General features: G+C 42.7%; 1 protein-coding gene across 1 annotated transcript in view; it reads left to right on the top strand.

Moving 5' to 3' along the window:
- Positions 1–24,062, top strand: part of camk1da (calcium/calmodulin-dependent protein kinase 1Da) — a 76,896-nt gene that overhangs the window by 45,248 nt on the left and 7,586 nt on the right. The window contains exons 4-5 of the mRNA XM_085376709.1: positions 17,373–17,511; positions 17,931–18,057. Of these exons, the coding sequence (XP_085232835.1) occupies positions 17,373–17,511; positions 17,931–18,057 (266 nt within the window). The remainder of the gene's footprint in view (positions 1–17,372; positions 17,512–17,930; positions 18,058–24,062) is intronic.

Genomic DNA, 24,062 nt, shown 5'->3' with positions numbered 1-24,062 from the left:
ACACAAAAAACACACAAAGCCCACCAGTCCTCCCACATGCACGCACACACAGACACACGTACTCAAAGCCCACCACACCGCTACGAGGCTTCTATTACATCATCTGATGTACATCTCTGCTTTGATGGTCAGCACTAGAGGAAAGGGTTCACCCACAGGTGTCCCACTAACAACCTCTTCAAGGTTAGAGCTGCTTACATAAGGAGTTGGTCTGGAAGTTTGGCATTCGAGCTGGAAACAAATCAGTCAAGTTCAGGTGGAAGTCAGAGCCGTGGTTTACACAACAGTGGCGTGTTTATTGCCGATGCCAGTGGATTATCTGCTCCCCTACCGCATGTGTTTGGGTGGTTGTGTTTCTGTGCCAACTCGCGGCAATACAGGAAACGATTTTGAGGTCTTTAACTTATGAATAAGCTCATAAGTTAAAGCTAATATTTAACCTACCTATGACAGCTGGCAGATAATCCACTCACTTATTTGGTGGTAAGCCATTGTGTTTATGACATTTTGCACCCTGTTGGAATTCTTGGATAAAAAAGGCTCTCAAGGTGTTGATCCAGCCCGTTCTCACTCCCGAGGCGTAATATACTGACGATTTCTCAAGTCCCGAGGCGTTTCTAAGGAACGCAAAAGGTGACCTTCCACGCTCTTATGCTACGCGCTGGGTGATGGATGACATCCAGTAGAATGACGCTCCCACGGTAATACACGTTCCAGCCATGTATTCCAGCCCTAACCATAACCTTATCCCTAACCCTAACCTTATCCCCAGCCTTAACCAGCACTTTAATGACGTTAGATAGTGTTTTTCAAAGCGATTTAAGTAAAACGAACTTACATGTGTAGATTCATTCCAAATGGTTCTCATGTTTCCTCATTTTTCTGATCTTGTAATATAGGGACGTGTTGGGAACCCGGAAGCGCAATATACCGACAATTTGTCACCTAGTGTAAAATGTTATGCTTTGGGAGTGAGACCATGTTGGTTGATCACAGTTGTTAGAAGATGCAAATGTACCTCTATCAGCTTTCTCATAGTCAAAAAAGTATTTTTTTCAATTAAACTTTAAAGATTTGAGCATGAATGAGGTTATTTTGCCTGGACGATAAGCCTGGTTTTAAAAGAAAGAAACATTAATATGTAGATTAAAGAAGAATTTGCATTCAATTCTGTCAAAGCCTCGTAGTATACTATAGATCCTATTACTGTGGACGACTGATAAATTGTCAGCAGTTTCACCAACTCTTTAATATGGGGCTAGGTGAACTTGGTGAGGTTACTGTGACATAGTTAAGTCAGACCTGATCTAGTAATGGAAGTTTGAACTGACATCAACGATATTTACAGTTTTTTCTGAATGCTTAAACCCTAACTGTGATTCCTGTAGCACAATCTCTAAAACTATTCAGACTTATAGCAAAACCACTCACTGAGTTTGCAAAACTAAAAGCACAAAAACTGCTTTGCACTCAGTTTGCAATTTTGTAACACACACTTTGCAAAACTGTAGGCACAATTCACTGCACAACACTCAATTACCAAATTTCCAACACACTCCTAGCAAAAGTATACACATGTATGGCTATCATTAACACTAATTTGCCAACTGTCTGGCACACTTTCACATGTGAAAACTTTTTTAGATAATTCGTTCACTTTGCAATCTGCCTAAGCACTATAATACAGGTAAGCTGTGTGTGCGGAGTACAATGGAGGGAGCAGAAAGAGTGAGAAGTAGAGGAGGCCGAGGAAGAGGACGTGGAGGTGAAGAAGTAGGATGAAGAGGACGACAAGGACAAGGAGGAGCAAGAGGAAGATGAGGAGGGGGGAGAGGAAAATGAGGAGGGGGGAGAGGAAGGGTAGGAAGAGTAAGAAATAGAATTACTGATGACATCAGAGCTACAATAGTGGACCATGTAATCAACCGTGGAGTGACCCTGAGGGTAGCTGGCCAACGGGTCCAGCCTAACTCGAGCCGCTACACTGTAGCAAGCACCATAAGGACATCTTGAAATGAGAATCGGTTAGTACAGTCACTTCGCACAAAGATTTGTAGCACTGCCATATGCCAATGAGAAACACACCAATACCATTGATGTAAAAATACTGAAATTGTTACTTTACAGAATTGCTAGATGACCAGATGCTGGGGGCAGAGGAAGCATGTTCACTGCAGACCAAGTAACCCATATAGTCATTATGGCGATTGCAAATAATCCTATACTTGGAAATAAACACTTGTGTTTGTTTTGATGTGTTTGAATAAACACCAGTACTTGAAGTTTGGATCCCTCTATGCTTATGGATCTATGACAGAAGTATGAGCTCAAACTGACATAGCCTACCTTGTGCACAGAGAAAGCAAAAGCCAGATGTGTTTTGTATTCATACCATCAGTGTGCAGTTGGCGCATTGTGTGCTTAGTAGATGATGGCTTGTGTGTACTGTTTGATACGGAAACACCATTTTTACGAAGGTGTGAAGAGTTAATCTAGCTGTGTTCGCTTTTGCAAGAGAACTACAATGTTTTGATTATTGGGTGACAGGTTTTCTTATTTGTGTGAAGAGTTTTGCAAAATTAGCCAATAGTTACAAAAAATGTGCTAAAGCAATCAGAAAAAACTGTAAATTGTCATCAGAATGGAGTGAGGAGAAAAAAAGCGCTGCCCAGACGTAGTTAATCTGTGTTTGTTATGTCTGGAAAGTCATCCATTTATCTTGCCATCAACACATTGGCATCTTAGCTAGCTAGGACCTAGAGATTAGGTACAACCTTGGAAAAGTAACTAAGCAAATGTAGATAACAAATTTACAAATTTTACAGCAATGTTGATAGGAATCTTTGCTTAGTACACTACAAGTAAAGTTTCTGCTTCTACATTTTTAGCTCGTAGACTAGCTTAATCTAGCTAATTTGAAACACTTCATAATCTAATATTACTAAGTGAGTGCTGACTTTATGGCGATTTAATGCTTTAGCTGGCACAATTATTATTACTACTACTGGTAATATTAATCTAACTATAATGATTGCATGGAACTATTTAACAATCTATATGTTTGTGTGTGTGTGTGTGTGTGTGTGTGTGTGTGTGTGTGTGTGTGTGTGTGTGTGTGTGTGTGTGTGTGTGTGTGTAGCAGTCACCAAAATTTGTATCCACAAAGGAATTTTGTTCCCCAGGGCAGCGTTTTGCTAGTAATGATAATATCAATATTGCATTTCAACGTCTCTAACATCTGTTTTTAGACATGTAATATTGCATTTCTTAAAACATTTTTTTTTAAATAAGATTGCAAAAAGCCATTAAGATTGAGATCTTTTTTCAAGGAGAAAAGGTTTGGGACAAACTTGACAGATAAATGACTGAAGGATCTGCAAACCTAAAACTGTTTTACTTTAAAAAGGGCTGGTAGTTTCATACTTTTTGGAGCTTATTCCACTTGTAAGCAGTTTAGTAAGTCGAGGCTATTTTAAAAAGGGACAGCTCTTAAAATGAACCTGTATTAAAATTAGTCTGTTTAAGGGTAACAAGAGCAGTACAGGGTAATAAATAAATATCATACTACTCCCTTAGCATTAATAATTGCATCCCAAGTTGCTATGACACAGTGAGTTATATGCAGTAAAGTATGTGGATGTGATGGCTAATAATGAGCGTCTATAGCTGCTGTGCAGGATTATTCTCATACAAATGCTTTTGACCTGGATGGAAAATGCCAAGGTTGTATGTACAACTCTGCCTGCTGCTGAACATAAATACCATTACAGTTTTTTCTGATTGCTTAAGCACATTTTTTGTAACTATTGGCTAATTTTGCAAAACTCTTCACACAAATAAGAAAACCTGTCACCCAATCATCAAAACATTGTAGTTCTCTTGCAAAAGCGAACACAGCTAGATTAACTCTTCACACCTTCATAAAAGTGGTGTTTCCGTATCAAACAGTACACACAAGCCATCATCTACTAAGCACACAATGCGCCAACTGCACACTGATGGTATGAATACAAAACACATCTGACTTTTGCTTTCTCTGTGCACAAGGTAGGCTATGTCAGTTTGAGCTCATACTTCTGTCATAGATCCATAAGCATAGAGGGATCCAAACTTCAAGTACTGGTGTTTATTCAAACACATCAAAACAAACACAAGTGTTCATTTCCAAGTATAGGATTATTTGCAATCGCCATAATGACTATATGGGTTACTTGGTCTGCAGTGAACATGCTTCCTCTGCCCCCAGCATCTGGTCATCTAGCAATTCTGTAAAGTAACAATTTCAGTATTTTTACATCAATGGTATTGGTGTGTTTCTCATTGGCATATGGCAGTGCTACAAATCTTTGTGCGAAGTGACTGTACTAACCGATTCTCATTTCAAGATGTCCTTATGGTACTTGCTACAGTGTAGCGGCTCGAGTTAGGCTGGACCCGTTGGCCAGCTACCCTCAGGGTCACTCCACGGTTGATTACATGGTCCACTATTGTAGCTCTGATGTCATCAGTAATTCTATTTCTTACTCTTCCTACCCTTCCTCTCCCCCCTCCTCATTTTCCTCTCCCCCCTCCTCATCTTCCTCTTGCTCCTCCTTGTCCTTGTCGTCCTCTTCATCCTACTTCTTCACCTCCACGTCCTCTTCCTCGGCCTCCTCTTCTTCTCACTCTTTCTGCTCCCTCCATTGTACTCCGCACACACAGCTTACCTGTATTATAGTGCTTAGGCAGATTGCAAAGTGAACGAATTATCTAAAAAAGTTTTCACATGTGAAAGTGTGCCAGACAGTTGGCAAATTAGTGTTAATGATAGCCATACATGTGTATACTTTTGCTAGGAGTGTGTTGGAAATTTGGTAATTGAGTGTTGTGCAGTGAATTGTGCCTACAGTTTTGCAAAGTGTGTGTTACAAAATTGCAAACTGAGTGCAAAGCAGTTTTTGTGCTTTTAGTTTTGCAGACTCAGTGAGTGGTTTTGCTATAAGTCTGAATAGTTTTAGAGATTGTGCTACAGGAATCACAGTTAGGGTTTAAGCATTCAGAAAAAACTGTAAGAAACAGTTTCCTTAAGCTTTTACGTCACTTAAAATCCTTCTGTTGGCCAGACTCCAGTCAAAGGTCTTAACTGTGGTTAAGCTGTTAACCTACAATCTTAACATTTTGATTAAATCTCCTGTTGTCATGGATAAACCAGTTAACAGAGCTGACTGCTGTTTGGTAAAGAAGCAAGTTATTATCGCTGAGTGCTCTCACTTGATCTAGCAGTGACTGTGGTTAAAGTTAAGGTTAAGAATCAAAGGCAAGATTTTTTTTCTACTTTGACTAACATAGGTTTCAAAATTCAGTAGTTCATTACAGTTTTTACAGACGCTAGGACACATTTCTCAATACTTAGGTCACGTTTGCAAAACTCCTCACACAGTGAGCACAACAGAAGTCTATGTGGGCTAAACTGAGGACCAGTTATCATTGTTTTGGCACAAAATGCATTCAATGACTACATCTCTCAAATTTCATGAATTATCTTCTCACTCAGACACAACAACTGCCAAAAATCTTTGTAAGTACAGGACATTTTGCATGTGCTTACATACTGTTTTCAAAACTGTTAAACTTATGGCCAAAACAATAACACAATGCAAAACTTGAAAAGACAGCAAAATTCAACAGCAATATTTTATTGAAACATATTTTAAATCTAAAAATGCAGTTTAACCAGCCACAGCTGATTCTCATTGTAGATGAACATCTACACAGGTGTTACTCCTTCAATTTTTCAACTCCTTCAATTCTGCCATGCCAGAAGATTCTTTCCTAGGTGTATTGCCCTAGATGACATAAGATGTGATGTGGATGAGAACCTGTGGCCAAATGGAGGAGACCGAGTAGATTAGCATTACTATTGTATGTGAATCAGTGGATGGTGTGTATACAAATTCTTGTATTTTGGGATTACTTAGTGCAAAAAAATAAAAATACATAAACAAATATTAACGAATTCTGCATGATGTCTGATTCATTCCAGTAACATATATTGAAATTATAAACAGAGATGTGTCCTTGTTTTACACAAGAAAACACTGTGTAATGCTACATGTTGTTAGTGTTTTTTAGGTCATTGTTTTGTGGGTGACAAAGTGTGTTTGTCGGCTGTCAACCTTTGCTAGTGTTCTGGAAGAATGAGTTTATTTGAGACCTGAATAAAGTGTTTTGGTAGTTGTAGTGCATTTTGAATGTGAAATGAACTGCTTTGCCAAGCTGAAGGTCAGTTAGGAGAATTGTGTGAAGTGTTTTGCAAAAGTGACCTAAGTATTGAGAAATGTGTCCTAGCGTCTGTAAAAAACTGTAACCAAAAGACGTTGGCTGTACCTGCTGTTTTATTTCTTTGAGAAAAAGAACAGTAACAAGAAAGACCGGTCTCTGATATCTCCCTCTAACCCTCCATCCCCTTTTCCTCTCCTCTTTCACACCATCTGCCCTCTGCTTTTTTTTTTTAATTTCATTGCTTTCCTTCTCTTTATATCTTCCTCCTGCTCACTATTTTTCCAGGTACAATCTGCTTGAACACAGGTCAGCTTCAAACATGGTTAAATGCTTAACCCACTTTGAATATATAACAAATTGGGCATGTGGGTAACTTACATATTAATTTGCAAACAATATGCACATGTTTTATACTATTGCAAGGGGTAGCACAGTGGCATGGTGGTTCTCAGAGCTAAAATTGCCTGAGATAACCATAGTTTGGATAGAAACAAAATGTGCCCAAAGTGATTATTTGCACATGTGCTGAACTAATTATTTCAGTGTGTCAGTTGTAGTTATGATGCCCAGATGTATTATGAATTTGTCATAATATAAAAGGCAATGTGAAAGGATCAAAAGCTAGAGTAGCTCAGAATCCTTTTTGATCTAGCATCAGCATTGCATGCTGTCCTTCTCCAAGCAAAACACAGAACTGCAGCTTCATCTCTGCATCTATTTTAACCCTGTGCAGCTGTGTCCAACTGTTCTTGTAAATGGTGACTGAAAAGCTGCGTTTTCCCAGAGCACCAACTCAACAGTGCTTCTGCAAAGTGAAGCTTGGCAATAGCTGCATTTCTACTGATCATTACAGTACTAATTAACCTCATTTGTATTCAGTGGTGTGCTGGTTTTCTTATTCAGTAATCAGAAACCACATTTAAAAACAAGGATTTTTGCAGATTTCTCATGTAATTGCAGTATGGCAGATCAATGCAGTCTGACAGAATTTCCTTCATTCCTGTTCATCATAGCTTGTCTTACGTAACCTTGACCGCAGGGAGGCAATCAGACCATGCTGCTATGAAAATCGATGCAACCGAGTGCAATGTGGGCTTTATATTGATGCTGTTTGTGCTGTGAATTGCATATCAGTAAAAAATAAATAAATAAAAGAACTGGCTTTCAATGAATCCAAACAAAGTAGCACCTGGGATTCTTAACACAGTTTTCTATATTCCTTTGGAATAGTATCATCTTTTTCAGTTTCTTCTATTGAGCTTGTGGGAAGCTTGTGATCAGCTGGACTCAACAGAAGCAGACAACTTTTTTTTGTCAGTATTCAAAATTTTAAGCCTTTGTTTGTTGTGGCTTGTCCACTGACAGTTGGGTTGTTGGCTGTATTTCACTTCTTCAGTTCATTTGTACAGTTTGGATGTGTTCAGATGAGACTGAAGCAACATTAGAACATGGCTCTTGGTCTTGTTACAAGATAATACACTGAGGACTGATTGGGGGGTGACAAACAGGAGAAATGAGGTAAAGACGAACGTAATTAACAGAAACCGAGAGCAATTAGGGAATCTGGAGTACTGAGAGGAAGCAAAACTAACACAGCAAACAACAGAAAACTAACCTCTAATGTAAAACAGAAACAGTAACCAAAAGTAACACTGACCTGAGTTTTTAAAAAACCTAACAAGAAGTCAGGGAACAATGAGGGAGCAATATTTATCACTAGAATAAAGAAAATGCAGGGACCTTAGAAACCTTGCAAAGGGACTTAAAATATGTGTCTAAGCCTCAAACTACCCAAAACTAAAAAGCAAAACTCCACAAACCTGAAAAACAGAAAAGCCTCAAATAGAGGACTATTTAAAAAACCCCAAAATAGTACAAAGGCTGTGATACCTGTGAGTCAAAAGCTGAGGCTTCAGACAACACTAAATCCTCAGGCTTTTTTCTACTCTAAGTAAGATGTCACTGACAGAGGATATCTTTAATATAGTCATCTCAGGTTCACAGCGACTGAGGGGCAGCTACTGAGAAGAAAGTTGGATTAAAGGGAGGGGAAAGGGAACTAAAATAACTTGTTTCAGACAGAGGATTAACTCAGGGGCTGCACCAAGTCCCGGTGTGAGATAAGTAAGGATTAGTTGACCTGTGAGTCATGCAAAGCTGCTCGATTAAAGAATAAAAATCTGGAGTTGGAAAAGAGCAGGATAGCTTTCCGTTCAGTCGGGGCTCTTCCAAAAGTCTTGAAACATTGCAATTAGTCCTGAGTTGACCACCATATTGATTTTTTTGTGGTCTTTTCTTCGGTTGTATTGTTGCGCAGAAAATGTGTTTCCAAAGTTAAATTACAAGTCAGCTATAATTAGCAATTTAAAAAGTTGATGTTAAAGACCCAACTTGATCCATTTATAGAAGCATTTGCCTGATTAGAGCTCTTCTATGTTCTACAGTATGACCCTTTAAAAGAGTGCCCTACATGATACTCTTCTCTCTCTACTTACACTTCTTATACGCTAGCTTCACCTAAAGACCTAATCAGATTAGTTATTTGGGTCTTTAAAACTGAATTAAATCCTTTAAAGACTTAAAGGATTTAATTCAGTTTTATTTACACAGCACCAAATCACAACAGTCACTTAAAGGTTCTTTACATTGTAAGGTAAAGATCCTACAATAATGCAGAAAAAAAACATATACCATTTATAACACCCAGCACGCCCCTGCGGGCGGTTTATCCTTCAAGCTCGGGTCCTCTACCAGAGGCCTGGGAGCTTGAGGGTCCTGCGCAGTATCTTAGCTGTTCCCAGGACTGCGCTCTTCTGGACAGAGATCTCCGATGTTATTCCCGGGATCTGCTGGAGCCACTCGCCTAGCTTGGGAGTCACCGCACCTAGTGCTCCGATTACCACGGGGACCACCGTTACCTTCACCCTCCACATCCTCTCGAGCTCTTCTCTGAGCCCTTGGTATTTCTCCAGCTTCTCGTGTTCCTTCTTCCTGATATTGCTGTCATTCGGAACCGCTACATCGATCACTACGGCCGTCTTCTTCTGTTTGTCTACCACCACTATGTCCGGTCGGTTAGCCACCACCATTTTGTCCGTCTGTATCTGGAAGTCCCACAGGATCTTAGCTCGGTCATTCTCCACCACCCTTGGGGGCATCTCCCATTTTGACCTTGGGACTTCCAGGTTATACTCGGCACAGATGTTCCTGTACACTATGCCGGCCACTTGGTTATGGCGTTCCATGTATGCCTTGCCTGCTAGCATCTTGCACCCTGCTGTTATGTGTTGGATTGTCTCTGGGGCATCTTTACACAGCCTGCACCTGGGGTCTTGCCTGGTGTGATAGACCCCAGCCTCTATGGATCTTGTGCTCAGAGCTTGTTCTTGTGCTGCCATGATTAGTGCCTCTGTGCTGTCTTTCAGTCCAGCTTTGTCCAGCCACTGGTAGGATTTCTGGATATCAGCCACCTCCTCTATCTGCCGGTGGTACATACCGTGCAGGGGCCTGTCCTTCCTTGATGGTTCCTCGTCTCCCTCCTCTTTCTTGGGTTTCTGCTGCCTGAGGTATTCACTGAGCACTCGGTCAGTTGGGGCCATCTTCCCAATGTATTCTTGGATGTTCGTTGTCTCATCCTGGAATGTGGTGCTGACACTCACCAGTCCCCGGCCCCCTTCCTTCCGCTTAGCGTACAGCCTCAGGGTGCTGGACTTGGGGTGAAACCCTCCATGCATGGTAAGGAGCTTTCTTGTCTTTATGTCAGTGGCTTCTATCTCCTCCTTTGGCCAGCCTATTACCCCGGCAGGGTACCTGATCACGGGCAGGGCGTACGTGTTGATGGCCCGGATCTTGTTCTTACTATTCAGCTGACTCCTCAGGACTTGCCTGACCCTCTGCAGGTACTTGGTGGTTGCAGCTTATATATATATATATATATATATATATATATATATATATATATATATATATAAGCTGCACGTGTGCATGTGCGTTCTCTGAACAAGAAACAGAAACATTTTCTCCTAAAGCCTGAATAAATGCCACAATAAGATCTTATTTTTGTGCTGTTGCTTAATAGCTGTCTCGCTGTGTTAATCAGGTTGTGTTTGCACAGATATGGAGTTTAATCTAATTAGGGTAATTGTTGTGTTTGCATGATATTTTAGACAATTAATCTCAGTTAAGTGTTCACGTGAAAAAACAAGCTTGAGATCAAAAAAAGCAGAGTGGAGGTGTAAATGCAGGAGTGGGGTTTTCCTCCCTACATTTCAGCTAATGAGGCAGCGGTCAGATCTCTGTCTCTCTGCTGTGACGAGCAGAAAACGAGGCTTGCCGTCGTCAGCGATGCACAGCCATCGTCCGGTGAGAGTAATAGCACTGCCTGCTTGTAAACACATCAGCTGACAGAGGAGAGATGAATGAGGCACAGTGACATGACAAGCGGGCTGACTGCTGCAACATTTACTTTTCAAAAATGTTCTTGCATCGTAAGCAAGGATGTCATGATTCCACCCTACAGCCCTGCACTACATTGCAGTGCGCCAGCCCAGTGTGGCAGAGGTGTGGCTAATGCACACCAATATGAGGCTGGGTTAAAAAAAATACATTATAGGTGACCTTGTTAAAGGTGGCTATAGTCATAGCCAGTCGTAGTCACTCCTTTTAAACACAGGGATCTCTCCATCATTACACCATAACAGCTTAGGTATCCTGTGGAGTTTTCCTCAGAAGAAACCTAATATCACCGAACAGGACGTGGCAGGCTGCCAAGAGAAGGCAATGAAGCTTCTTCCATGGAATTCAATTTTCTGCACATACTAAGGATCGTACAGTGTGTTAAATGAATTTATTTATCAAGACAGTCTTATATATTGACAGTCTTAATTTGCCCTAAAACCAGCTTTTCAGATGAAACTCACTGCTTGTTTTTTTAAAATAAAGGAATTCTATAATTTATTGTCCAGGCTATGCAAGTACATGTTAACAAAGTTAGAGCACAACTGTGACACATTGCAGACAAGGTGAGGTGAAAGCTATTTAACCTGTGTGATGCACTTGTCTGGCAAACCAGGCAGGCAAAGATAACAGTGGGGTTACATATCATTACTTGGAACTCTGAGCATCAGTCAGAACTTTAAGAATACAATGAGAGCGAAAAACAGGATGCATTGATTTGCAGATGGGCCCGTGCATCAGCGTCCAGCATGCCTGCTCAATAATTCATTGAAACAAAACGAAGTGTGGGTTCTTTTGTTCTTTTTGTAGTCACAGCAGTGTTGCTGTGTGTAATTGTGGCTTGACATCATCAAACATCACACAGATGGATGCAGATAAATTAGATGGATGCCGTCTCTAGATGGATGTGAAGACACAAAATTAAGATAGAAAGTATGTCATTTTAGATTATTTGCTGTTAAGGATTACAGAGCTCCTAGGAACCACTCGTTCAATCTTGTTATGTCTCATAATATTTTGTTTGTAATAACAGGGAAATTTGATTAGAGGGGGTTGTATAATATCAAGTAGCTATATAATTGTGTGTCTTCCCCAAATAAAGGTAAAGTACTTTCAGCTGCTCCCTTATTTCCCAAGGGGTCATCACAGCAGATGGATCTGCATAATTTACTCCGGATGCCCTTCCTGATACAATCTTCCCATTCGTCCAGGCTTGGGACTGGCACTAGGAGTACACCAGCTTGTGGACCCCTCATGCTGGGTGTTTTGTCTCATCCCGGTCTTTACTAGCTAATAAAATGGCCAGAATATCATCATTAGATATAAACCGGACTTGGTGAGCAGACTTAGGTAACTGTGTGCACGTTTAAAAGGTGTTTTGGGTTGAATAAGATATGACACATACTGTAGGTCTATTAGAGATGAGAGAGAATGCTAATACTCATATATGGGTGGTGAGTACATAGCATAAGGTCATCTAAATTTTTTAAGATTGTCTTACCTTCTACAGAGATAAATAGGAGCTCAGCTGGGTTACCAAGGTGGGGCGGTACAGGTGAAGAGCGGGCAGGCAGGTTTTGAGCCGGTGAGTTCCTTCCTTTACAAGATTCACCGGCTCAATGCAATGGAGCGATGCTCGTGTCATCCACAGGCAAGAGTGACTTGAGCAGACAGATTTTCAAGGCAGATTCCAGGCACGAATAACTTTGAGACAAGGAATTAACCGTGGGAGTTTGTCACCGTAGCAGCGATGACTTTCTGGCAAAGAACGGTGCACTTTTTTGCCCACATACAGTGGGGCAAAAAAGTATTTAGTCAGCCACCGATTGTGAAAGTTCCCCCACTTAAAATGATGACAGAGGTCAGTAATTTGCACCAGAGGTACACTTCAACTGTGAGAGACAGAATGTGAAAAAAAAATCCATGAATCCACATGGTAGGATTTGTAAAGAATTTATTCATAAATTAGGGTGGACAATAAGTATTTGGTCACCTCAAACAAGGAAAATCTCTGGCTCTCACAGACCTGTAACGTCTTCTGTAAGAAGCTTTTCTGTCCCCCACTCGTTACCTGTATGAATGGCACCTGTTTGAACTCATCATCTGTATAAAAGACACCTGTCCACAGCCTCAAACAGTCAGACTCCAAACTCCGCCATGGCCAAGACCAAAGAGCTTTCGAAGGACACCAGGAAAAGTATTGTAGACCTGCACCAGACTGGGAAGAGTGAATCTACAATAGGCAAGCAGCTTGGTGTGAAAAAATCAACTGTGGGAGCAATCATCAGAAAATGGAAGACATACAAGACCACTGATAATCTCCCTCGATCTGGGGCTCCACGCAAGATCTCATCCCGTGGGGTCAAAATGATCATGAGAACGGTGAGCAAAGATCCCAGAACCACACGGGGGGACCTGGTGAATGACCTGCAGAGAGCTGGGACCAAAGTAACAAAGGTCACCATCAGTAACACACTACAAGGGAGGGGAATCAAATCCCGCAGTGCCAGATGTGTTCCGCTGCTGAAGCCAGCGCATGTCCAGGCCCGTCTGAAGTTTGCCAGAGAGCACATGGATGATACAGCAGAGGATTGGGAGAATGTCATGTGGTCAGATGAAACCAAAGTAGAACTTTTTGGTATAAACTCAACTCGTCGTGTTTGGAGGAAGAAGAATACTGAGTTGCATCCCAAGAACACCATACCTACTGTGAAGCATGGGGGTGGAAACATCATGCTATGGGGCTGTTTTTCTGCCAAGGGGACAGGACGACTGATCCGTGTTAAGGACAGAATGAATGGGGCCATGTATCGTGAGATTTTGAGCCAAAACCACCTTCCATCAGTGAGAACTTTGAAGATGAAACAAGGCTGGGTCTTCCAACATGACAATGATCCAAAACACACCGCCCGGGCAACAAAGGAGTGGCTCCGTAAGAAGCATTTGAAAGTCCTGGAGTGGCCTAGCCAGTCTCCAGACCTCAACCCCATAGAAAATCTGTGGCGGGAGTTGAAAGTCCGTGTTGCTCGGCGACAGCCCCAAAACATCACTGCTCCCGAGAAGATCTGCATGGAGGAATGGGCCAAAATACCAGCTACTGTGTGTGCAAACCTGGTAAAGACCTATAGTAAACGTTTGACCTCTGTTATTGCCAACAAAGGTTATGTTACAAAGTATTGAGTTGTATTTTTGTTATTGACCAAATACTTATTTTCCACCCTGATTTACCAATAAATTCTTTACAAATCCTACCATGTGGATTCATGGATTTTTTTTTCACATTCTGTCTCTCACAGTTGAAGTGTACCTCTGGTGCAAATTACTGACCTCTGTCATCATTTTAGGTGGGGGAACTTGCACAATCGGTGGCTGACTAAATACTTTTTTGCCCCACTGTATATTGTTCGTTTGGGATGTAGTTTGGGAGGTAGAGCAGGTGATCTACTAATCAGAAGGTTGGTGGTTTGGAGGTTTCCCTGGCTGCTCCAGTCTATATTGAAAGCGCCTTGGGCAAGATACTGAATGTGAATGTAAATGTCAGATAGAAAGCTCTTAGGCATAGACAAATATAACGTAAGAACCAGTCTATTTACCATTGCTTCATACCTGAAACTGACCAGTTTGGTCAGAACTCCTGCACGCTGGGCTGATGTGGTCAGCCAAGTCCAACCAGCAACTTCACCTGAGAGTGAAGAGTTAACCACCTGAGAGAAAGTGAACCAAACCCAGCCCAACCTACCAAATTATGACAATTCCACATACATGCTTTGTACTCTTGATTAGAGAAGGCTGTCACCATACCATTGGCACCAGGATCATAGTGGACCACTGGAATGGCATCATCACATCCTCTGCTGCCCTTCTCCTCTTACTAGAGTTCTTATAAAGGCTCCAGCCAGAGATATCAGGTGCTGTCATGGTACAATTAATTTCTTTGGTCACAATGACACAAAAACCTTGTACCAAAACACTGTTCAAGAAAATTTCCAAGCTGGTTAGGCCCCTGCAGTTTCTTTCAGTTTCACAACACTGTGGCTTCCATATGGAGGAATCCAGACTGCTGACAGGATTAACATCTTGTCATATGTAGGTGAATGAGGACCCAAATGCATACTCACAGGCAGTCAGGATTAACATTAAGCTCATCTCTAATTTTTTAAAGCTCAAATAAAACAGGAAGTTAAAAACGCAAGCCAACAGCTAACAGAGACAGAGACTGAGGCACGAAACATGGGGAACATATTTCTCTCCTGTCCTGGGAGAGTACTCAGCAAATGCCATGCTGATTCACATTATGGAGTAGTACTCTATGATTCTGCTTTTAGCTGCTGATCACATTTCTTTACTGTGGAATTAAAGTCATTTAAAATCATTTGTAGCTATCATCAAAGACATAAATTCTTGCCTGAAATGAAAAAACAGGGTGATACTTTGAGCGTTTTTAGACTTGGCCATTATGTGTGTGTTTAACAAGTCTTCCCCTGCTGACAGTGACGGATGTCGGGGGCTGTGCCCTGGGTGGGGACACCTGCTTTAGTGGAGCCATGGTCACATGAGGCTGGGAGTATGATGCTTAAAGCTCATAATCAAACAGATTGTCTCTTTTTGTTGTTGTTGATTTTTTAGGTGAAATAGTGTAGGCTAAACCCATATCCAGCACAGCGTGGAGCATTGTTGACATCGGGATCTTTGATCTCCCGCATTTTGCAATGATATATCAATTGAGAAATGATGAATGCGGGTAATTTGGCAGACATTATTCTGGTGTTTGTGTGTCTTAGGATCTGTGTTGTGTCTACGATGTTGCACGTGTTTGTGTTTTGATTTTGGTCTGTTTGTGCTCGCCTTTCGCTGCATTTCTGCATTTCCTTTTCAATGTGTGTGCTTATATGCATGTGTGCGCATGTGTGTATTGTGTATGTGTGTATATGGTCCTGCCCTTGTATCTGTACGTGTGTGACTGTGCACTTGTGTTGTGTTCTTGTGTGGGAGCTCCTGTCTGATTGCCATGGTCTTCTTACGCAAACACTTATGCAACAATGCAGCCTGGTGGCTGATCTCCGTTGTATCGTGTGTGTGTGTGTGTGTGTGTGTGTGTGTGTGTGTGTGTGTGTGTGTGTGTGTGTGTGTGTGTGTGTGTGTGTGTATTCAGCCCTTTTTTGTCATGCCCAGGCATTGCGCTCTCTAAAACCGAACAAGTCGCTGTCCTCTTTGAGGAGAGAAAAATTGGTTTAGTGGTTCTTTTAGATTTTTTTTTTATGTCGTCAGTGTGAACTGTATGCTCGAATCTGATCTGTGTGTGTGGACATGTTTGCCCTTGTGAATCCACATGTGTCCTTTCTGTCATATGTACACATTCCTGGCCATGGGTGTTTCTATATATGAAGGGTATATTTATTTTTGTCATTTTTATTCGTGTGTAAATCAAAGCATACTGTATAAGGTGTTCTACTTCTATCAAGTTTTTGTGCTCATTCTTTATATTAATACTATTAATGTATTCTATTACTGCTAATGTTGCTGGGGCAATTAAGATGGTCCTCTCCAGCAGGGGGAGCTATGTGTCTGTTAACTAAGTGGAGGGCTGTTCTCACCTGCATAAACAGCATGTTGTATATACCTGGACAAGTTGCTTCATGTGCTCTCGAGTCATAAAAGTTAACACTAACTGTTGAAAGAATTTGCCCGGGGTGGAGAAATTTGCCTTTTACTTCCTAAATGTTTTTCTTGGGTCACAAATGAGTTTTTTTCTCCGACTGCTGACAGTGTGAGCTGCATTGCAAATATTTCAGAACCTTTTGATCACTTTGATGGGAGACGGGGTTTTTTCCTCACTGAATACTTACACGCTGTCTTCTGTCCTTCTCTTATAATCTTTTCTCAAAATTGAGCTGCCCTGTATTCATGGAATCTGATGTGCCGCTCACATTTTGGGACAAGAAAAACAAATGAAGTGGAATTATCCTTTCTGTAAGATTGAGGCTCATCTTTAATCATCTACTACTGCAGTAATATCGCACGTCACAAACGCACAAATTCACACACATCGGTCCTTTTTGTCTCCTCTTGCTCTTACGTCTTTCCCCCCACTGCTCCACTGTGACATTTTAACTTAAGCTTTTTCTTTGGCTTCTGCTGCAGTGAAAGGAAAAGAAAGTAGGATAAAGATTAAAGAATATTCTTGAAATATTATAAAACTCTGAGAGCTGCAGTGCAATCGTGGAGAAGTTAGAAAATATTTAAGTCAGTGGTGAATGTGTATGAAGGAAGAAATGAAAGGATTCACTGTATTTAAAGGATGCTTTGCCAACTTTTAGCACATCTTCAAAAGAAATGTGTATATATTACAATTATGAAGCTGCAGGGAATATCAGTGTGTGTGTGTGTGTGTGTGTGTGTGTGTGTGTGTGTGTGTGTGTGTGTGTGTGTGTGTGTGTGTGTGTGTGTGTGTGTGTGTGTGTTTGGTTGTCCGTGTGTGAGCTGGCACATGGCTCACCATTTCCACAAACTCTTGGCTGGGAAGCTGTACTGCTCATAAATTACCAAAAATATCAACCCAGCAAATCCCCCCAGCCTGCTACCAGATACTGCTGTGTGTGTGTTTGTGTGTGTAAGGTCTTCTTCTTCCCACATGCACCCTTTGTCCCGTCCTGCAGGGTGTCTGGCGGCGAGCTGTTCGACCGAATCGTGGAAAAAGGATTCTACACGGAGAAAGACGCAAGCACGCTGATCCGGCAAGTCCTGGACGCCGTTAACTACCTGCACAGGATGGGAATCGTGCACCGAGACCTGAAGGTAAAACACTCAAACACACACACACATTCCCTGCTTCTTCACTGAAGTCTTACCCCACATACACACAAACACTCACTCTCCCATTCCACACTTTAAATCCACACAAGTGCTTCATTCTCACTTGACAGCCCTTGATTTACTGCTGCAATAAGGGCAGCAGCTCGACACATGCAGTGCATTGTGGGTGAGTGTAGTGTGTGTCAGCTGTTTGAAGGAATGGATTGGTCAGAGTGACCTCCATTAACCAAGACTGTGTAAAATGAGCAATAAGGTTGTCTGTCTATTAACTGCCTGAGACATTAAACAAAGTGACAGTGTTTGTAATCCAAAATTCATTCTTTCTTTCTTTCTTTCTTTCTTTCTTTCTTTCTTTCTTTCTTTCTTTCTTTCTTTCTTTCTTTCTTTCTTTCTTTCTTCAGCCAGAGAACCTGTTGTATTTTAATCCTCAAGACGAGTCCAAGATTATGATCAGTGACTTTGGTCTTTCAAAGATGGAGGGCAGCGGTGACGTCATGTCAACTGCCTGTGGCACGCCAGGATATGTGGGTAAGCCGGTCGCACCGTCACCGCCTGTCCTCAACGTTCTTATTTCTTTCCTCTTAAAATCACAGTTTATCCCCTCTGATAAGATGGCGCCGGTGAGGTCGGCTGCCGTCACGACTGCTCCGACCACTTTTTCTTTGTCTTTGTTTTTTAAGTTAGTTTTCAGCGTTTCTAAATCGGCAAAATCATCACCATTGGGTACATTAGGTATGACAGTGACACTCTTGTTTCTATTGGTATACAATGTACTCACAATTCGAAGTTTTTAACTCTGGATCCGAGCTGGCCGAGTGAGATCTCGAGGGAGAACAAAGGGAAGCGGCGGCGGCCTAGAGGGAAGCGAGCCGGCGTCAGGAACAGGCTGAGAGCTCGTGCACACTGCACACCTCTGCCTAGCATCCTGCTCGCCAACGTCCAGTCACTGGAGAACAAGCTTGACGACCTCAGGGCCAGGATAAAGTTCCAGAGAGACATTCGGGACTGCAATCTCCTCTGCTTCACCGAGACATGGCTGAACCCAGCGGTGCCGGACCACGCCATCCAGCCGGCCGAGTTCTTCTCGGTTCACCGCATGGACAGGACACGGGACTCGGGGAAGTCAAGGGGAGGCGGCGTGTGTTTAATGGTGAACAACAACTGGTGCAACAGTGCGAACGTTGTTCCTCTCACACGCTCCTGCACACCAAATCTGGAACTACTGTCCATCATGTGTCGTCCTTTTTATCTACCTCGGGAATTTACATCGGTCATTGTAAGTGCCGTTTATATTCCACCACAAGCGGACACGGTCACCGCCTTATGCGAGCTGCATGAGGCACTCACACAGCATCAGACACAACACCGGGACGCTGCGCTTATTGTGACGGGGGACTTTAATAGCGCCAACCTCAAACGCGCAGCGCCGAACTTTTATCAACACATCACCTGCCCCACCAGGGGTGAAAGGACACTGGACCACTGCTACACTACGGTCAAGGACGGCTACAAGGCACAATCCCGCCCCCCGTTTGGCAAATCTGATCACGCCGCCATCTTCCTCATGCCAAAATACAAACAAAGGCTGAAACAGGAAGTTCCGGTTCAGAGGAAGGTCGCGCGCTGGACGGATCAATCGGTGGCCGCGTTACAGGACGCACTCGATGACGCAGACTGGGGCATGTTCAGAAACAGCTCCGACGATGACGTCAACGTGTTTACGGAAGCGGTTGTGGGATTCATCGGGAAACTAGCGGATGATACCGTGGAGACAAAGACTATCACAACGTTTCCCAACCAGAAGCCGTGGGTGGATAAAACCATCCGCGACGCTCTGAGATCCCGCACCGCTGCCTACAACACGGGACTCATGACGGGGGACATGGACCCGTACAAAGCCGCGTCATATAACGTGCGGAGGGCGATGAAAGAGGCGAAGCAGCGCTACGGGAGGAAACTAGAGTCACAACTCCAACAGAGTGACTCTAGGAGCCTGTGGCGGGGACTAAGGACAATAACGGACTATAAAGCACCAACAACCGGTATGACGAACGCGGCCGTGACTCTGGCAGACGAGCTGAACACTTTCTATGCTCGCTTCGAGGCTGCAGCTAAGGTCTCCAACAATGCTAGTGTTAGCGGCGCTAACGGCTGCAGACAGGAAGATATTGCCAGCACCGGAAACGTGCTCGTCATCTCCGAGCATGAAGTAAGGAGAGCCTTCAAGAGAGTGAACACCAGGAAAGCAGCAGGACCAGACGGCATCCCAGGTCGTATCCTAAGAGACTGCGCATACCAGCTAGCTCCTGTGTTCACTGAGATATTCAACATCTCTTTATCTCAGTCGGTGATCCCCACATGCTTCAAAGAGTCCATCATTGTTCCTGTCCCGAAGAAACCCCACCCTGCTTCTCTCAATGACTATCGCCCTGTAGCCCTCACCTCAGTAGTGATGAAGTGCTTTGAACGCCTGGTCAGAGACTTCATCATTTCTTCACTACCAGACACACTAGACCCACTACAGTTCGCTTACCGTCCAAATCGTTCCACAGACGATGCCATCTCTCATCTCCTCCACACATCACTCACTCACTTGGACACTAGAAGGGGGAATTATGTTAAAATGCTCTTCATAGACTACAGCTCTGCATTTAACACCATAATTCCCTCCACACTCACCACCAAGCTGGACCATCTGGGACTCAGCTCATCTATGTGTCAGTGGATCTCCAACTTCCTAACTGGCAGACCACAGGCAGTAAGGATGGGCGGACATGTCTCAGCCTCCACCACTCTCAGCACTGGAGCCCCCCAGGGGTGTGTTCTGAGCCCCCTGCTGTACTCTTTGTACACATATGACTGTGTGGCCACTACCAGCTCCACCACCATCATCAAGTTTGCTGACGACACCGTCGTGGTGGGCCTGATCTCTGATAACAACGAGACGGCCTACCTGAAGGAGATTAGGAATCTGGAGAACTGGTGCCAGAGGAACAACCTCCTTCTAAACGTCAGTAAGACAAAGGAGCTGATAGTGGACTTCAGCACTAAGCAGGAGAGGAACTACCAGACCCCCGTCATCAACGAGTGCCCAGTGGAGAGAGTGGACAGCTTCAAATACCTCGGAGTTCACATCACGCAGGACCTGTCATGGTCCTGTCACATCAACACCGTGGTGAAAAAGGCCCGACAGCGTCTCTACCACCTCAGACGCTTGAGAGACTTCCAACTGCCCTCCAAGGTGCTCAGGAACTTTTACTCCTGCACCATAGAGAGCATCCTGGCGGGAAACATCTTAACCTGGTTCGGGAACAGCACCATGCAGGACAGACGAGCTCTACAGAGGGTTGTGCGGTCAGCTGAGCGCACCATCCGCTCCGAGCTCCCTGACCTGCACTCAATCTACAGCAGGCGGTGCCGGACCAAGGCCAGGAAGATCGTGAAGGACCTCAGCCATCCCAACAACAGACTGTTCTCTCTGTTGAGGTCAGGAAAGCGATTCCGCTCCCTGAAGACCAACACAGAGAGACTGAGGAGGAGCTTCTTCCCGCAGGCGATACGGTCTCTCAATCACACCACCACACAGTACTGACCCACACATATGGTTCTTACACACACACTGGACTTTCTGGACTTTGTTTTTGCACAACACTGGTCACTATATTCTTCATTTCCGGTTAATACTTGTACAGCTGCTGTTATTGTGTATATATTTATTTATATTTAGATTTCTTCATACATTCTTATATAGTTCTATATTGTGTATTGTGTATTTTGTTGTACAGTTATTTTATTTTCAACTTTAATTTATATATTTTATCTTATTCTTCCCAGTTAAATTTACCCTTCATTCTAATTTGTGTTGTACAGTTATTTCATTTTTAACCTTAATTTATATTTTATTCTTTCCTAGTTAAATTTACCCTTTTTAATTTTTCATATTTATTTCCTATCTTATTCATAGCCTTTTCCTTTTTTGTTTTCTTTAGGTCACGAGCAGTTGTCCAAGCATTTCACTACATATCGTACTGTGTATGACTGTGTACATGACAAATAAAATTTGAATTTGAATTTTGTTAGTGCTGTTACTGTTTTTGGTCGTTAAAAGACATACAAGAAAATAACCAGTGTTAGCTAACAGTAGCCAGAACCAAACAAAGAGATCTTTATTTGTTTTTGGAGATAAAAAAATCTATTGTGGTTTCGTCTGACAACTGTGAGCTAACACTAGCTTACCTGTTTACACAGATAAATTGCAACTTGTCCAAAGTCGCAAAATGCTGTAACGAGAGATGAAGGTCCAGTTCATCCAGACCTTCAAATCACTTCTGGCATTACACACTAATGACTGCACACAAAAAAGGAGAAAAACACAGTTTTTCAAGAACCCCCCCCCAAAACTATCCGTACCCCATGATTCAGTGGCTTGTGGAAGCATCTTTAGCAGCAATAACTTGAAGTAATTGTCTTTTGTGTGACTTTTATCTGTCTCTCACATAATTGTGGAGGAATTTATGTCCCATTTTCTTTATAAAGTTGCGTCATTTCAGTGAAGTTTATAGGCATTCATTTATGCGTGGCTCTATTAAGGTCCCATCACAGCATTTCAATCAGGTTGAGGTCTGGACTTTGAGCCACTGCTACACCTTGATTCTGTCCTTTTTCAGCCATTCTGTTGCAGATTTGCTGCTGTGCTTGGGATCATCGTCCTGTTTCATGACTTCATTTTTCTTGGACAGATGGCCTCACATTTGACTCATGAATCCTTTGATAAACAGAGTAGTTTATGGTCGACACAATAGCTGTCAAGGTCCTGTGGCTGCCAAACAAGCCCAAATCATTACTCATCCACCACCCTGCTTGAGAGTTGGTATGACGCGTTCGTGCCATATTTGGTTTTCTCTCAACCTGGCATGTTCAAAGATCCTCACTTTGGTGTGGACATTGTTCCACAGTCTGGTTTGTTCAAATGGAACCTTACGTACCGAACATGTGCTGCCATTTTTCGAGAGAAGAGGCTGTTTGCTGACAAGTCATTCTTGTTCATTCGTTTTCTAAATGCCCTGTTAGGCCTGTAGAGTCTAAGATGTAGCTCTTTGGGTTCGTTCGACCCTCTCCGAGCATTACAAAGTTTGACCTAGTTCGACTAGTTGGACTTAGCTGTTTCTGTAATGATTCCTGTGAGCCAACAAACACGTGATGAATTAAATGAGCACATGTTGTTCCCATCTGACGCCGTTTACACTTCCTGCATCATCTCTTTTCTTCCCATGTCATCTGGAGCGATGCGTGTTTGTGCTCTTCACACACCCCAGTCATGCTTATCACTCTGAGACAGACAGTCATGCTCTGTATCATATTATATCTCATTTTTGTGTGAATCTCTGTGTGCAGTGTGCTTAATCTGCTTGTGTGTGAGCATTTCTTTGATTGCATTCTACAGGAGACAGAGGTTCGGTGACACACATTTGCATGTTGCAAAAGTCGTATAAGTCGCACAAACAGATCATTTCCCACTATTCACACAGAAAGGTACATAAATGTTGAATCGTTTTTGTTGCAGGGCAGCTTTACTAAATCCAGCTGTGTGTCTGTTTAGGTTCTCAATCGTCCGTGTCATGGTGGACTAAAGTGCTTGAGTCGAAGCCACTCGCAGAACTGGAGTGGCCTTTTAGATGAGTTGGGAAATATCTTCAAGAACCTGAAAGAACTCCAGCTGTCTTTGGCTCAAGCGCTTCAAAGCACCCAGCTGTTCTTCAGGGTTTTTTTTGGTGTACTATCTTTAAAGAGTCAGTTCACATTCTCACCCAGTCAGCAAAAAATTTGCATCGTTTTACTTTGAAAGGTCAGAACTTTGCATCAATTCCTCTCATCCGTGAGAGGAACTCCTGCAGTTTTTCCACTCAAGGTGCTTTGTGTGAAAATACAATCAAAGAAGGTGACAATTTACAACTGCGTTTGAATGAAAGACTCAGTTTTCATTGTTATTTTTTCATTTTCTCATTATGATAACTTTCAACTGTTAAATTTGCTTCTTCCAGCAAAAAGAAAAGTCACGCTTGGAAATAGGACATAGCCAAAGACCCACTACGGGGTTAGTTCAGTGATTGACTATTAAGAAATTACACATTATGATTGTACCCTGATACCGACTCTGGACTTAGTGAGCTGCAGACACGGTGATCTCAGTGGGTAAAAATGCTCGAGTTCTGCATCCAGAAAACCCAGAACAGACACACACACAATGAGTCAGATTAGACTAATAAGCAAATGTAAGCACTCAGATTCAGCACAAGTGTGCAAAGTTTATATTTTGACTCAGATATGACTGGTGTTCCTTCTGTGTGTATGTGTGTGAGCATGCCAAATCTATTTCGAGAGCCTTGTGTGTGTATATGTGAGGTGATATTACGGCGACCTCGCTGTCATCAGTAATTTGCTCTGTCCAGGGCCTTCGGTAATGAGCTGCAGAGAAAGGTCGGGCCTGGAAAGCCTCCCTTACCGACACCAGCAGCAGAGAAAATGGGTCTGAA

The sequence above is a fragment of the Diplotaxodon limnothrissa genome, linkage group LG17, assembly GCF_057381915.1.
Source record: "Diplotaxodon limnothrissa isolate DT_005_m linkage group LG17, D_limnothrissa_male_GT1.1, whole genome shotgun sequence".
In the NCBI taxonomy this organism is placed as follows: domain Eukaryota; kingdom Metazoa; phylum Chordata; class Actinopteri; order Cichliformes; family Cichlidae; genus Diplotaxodon; species Diplotaxodon limnothrissa.
The sequence above is the reverse complement of the archived record's forward strand: the minus strand, read 5'-3'. Positions and strand labels throughout refer to the sequence as shown.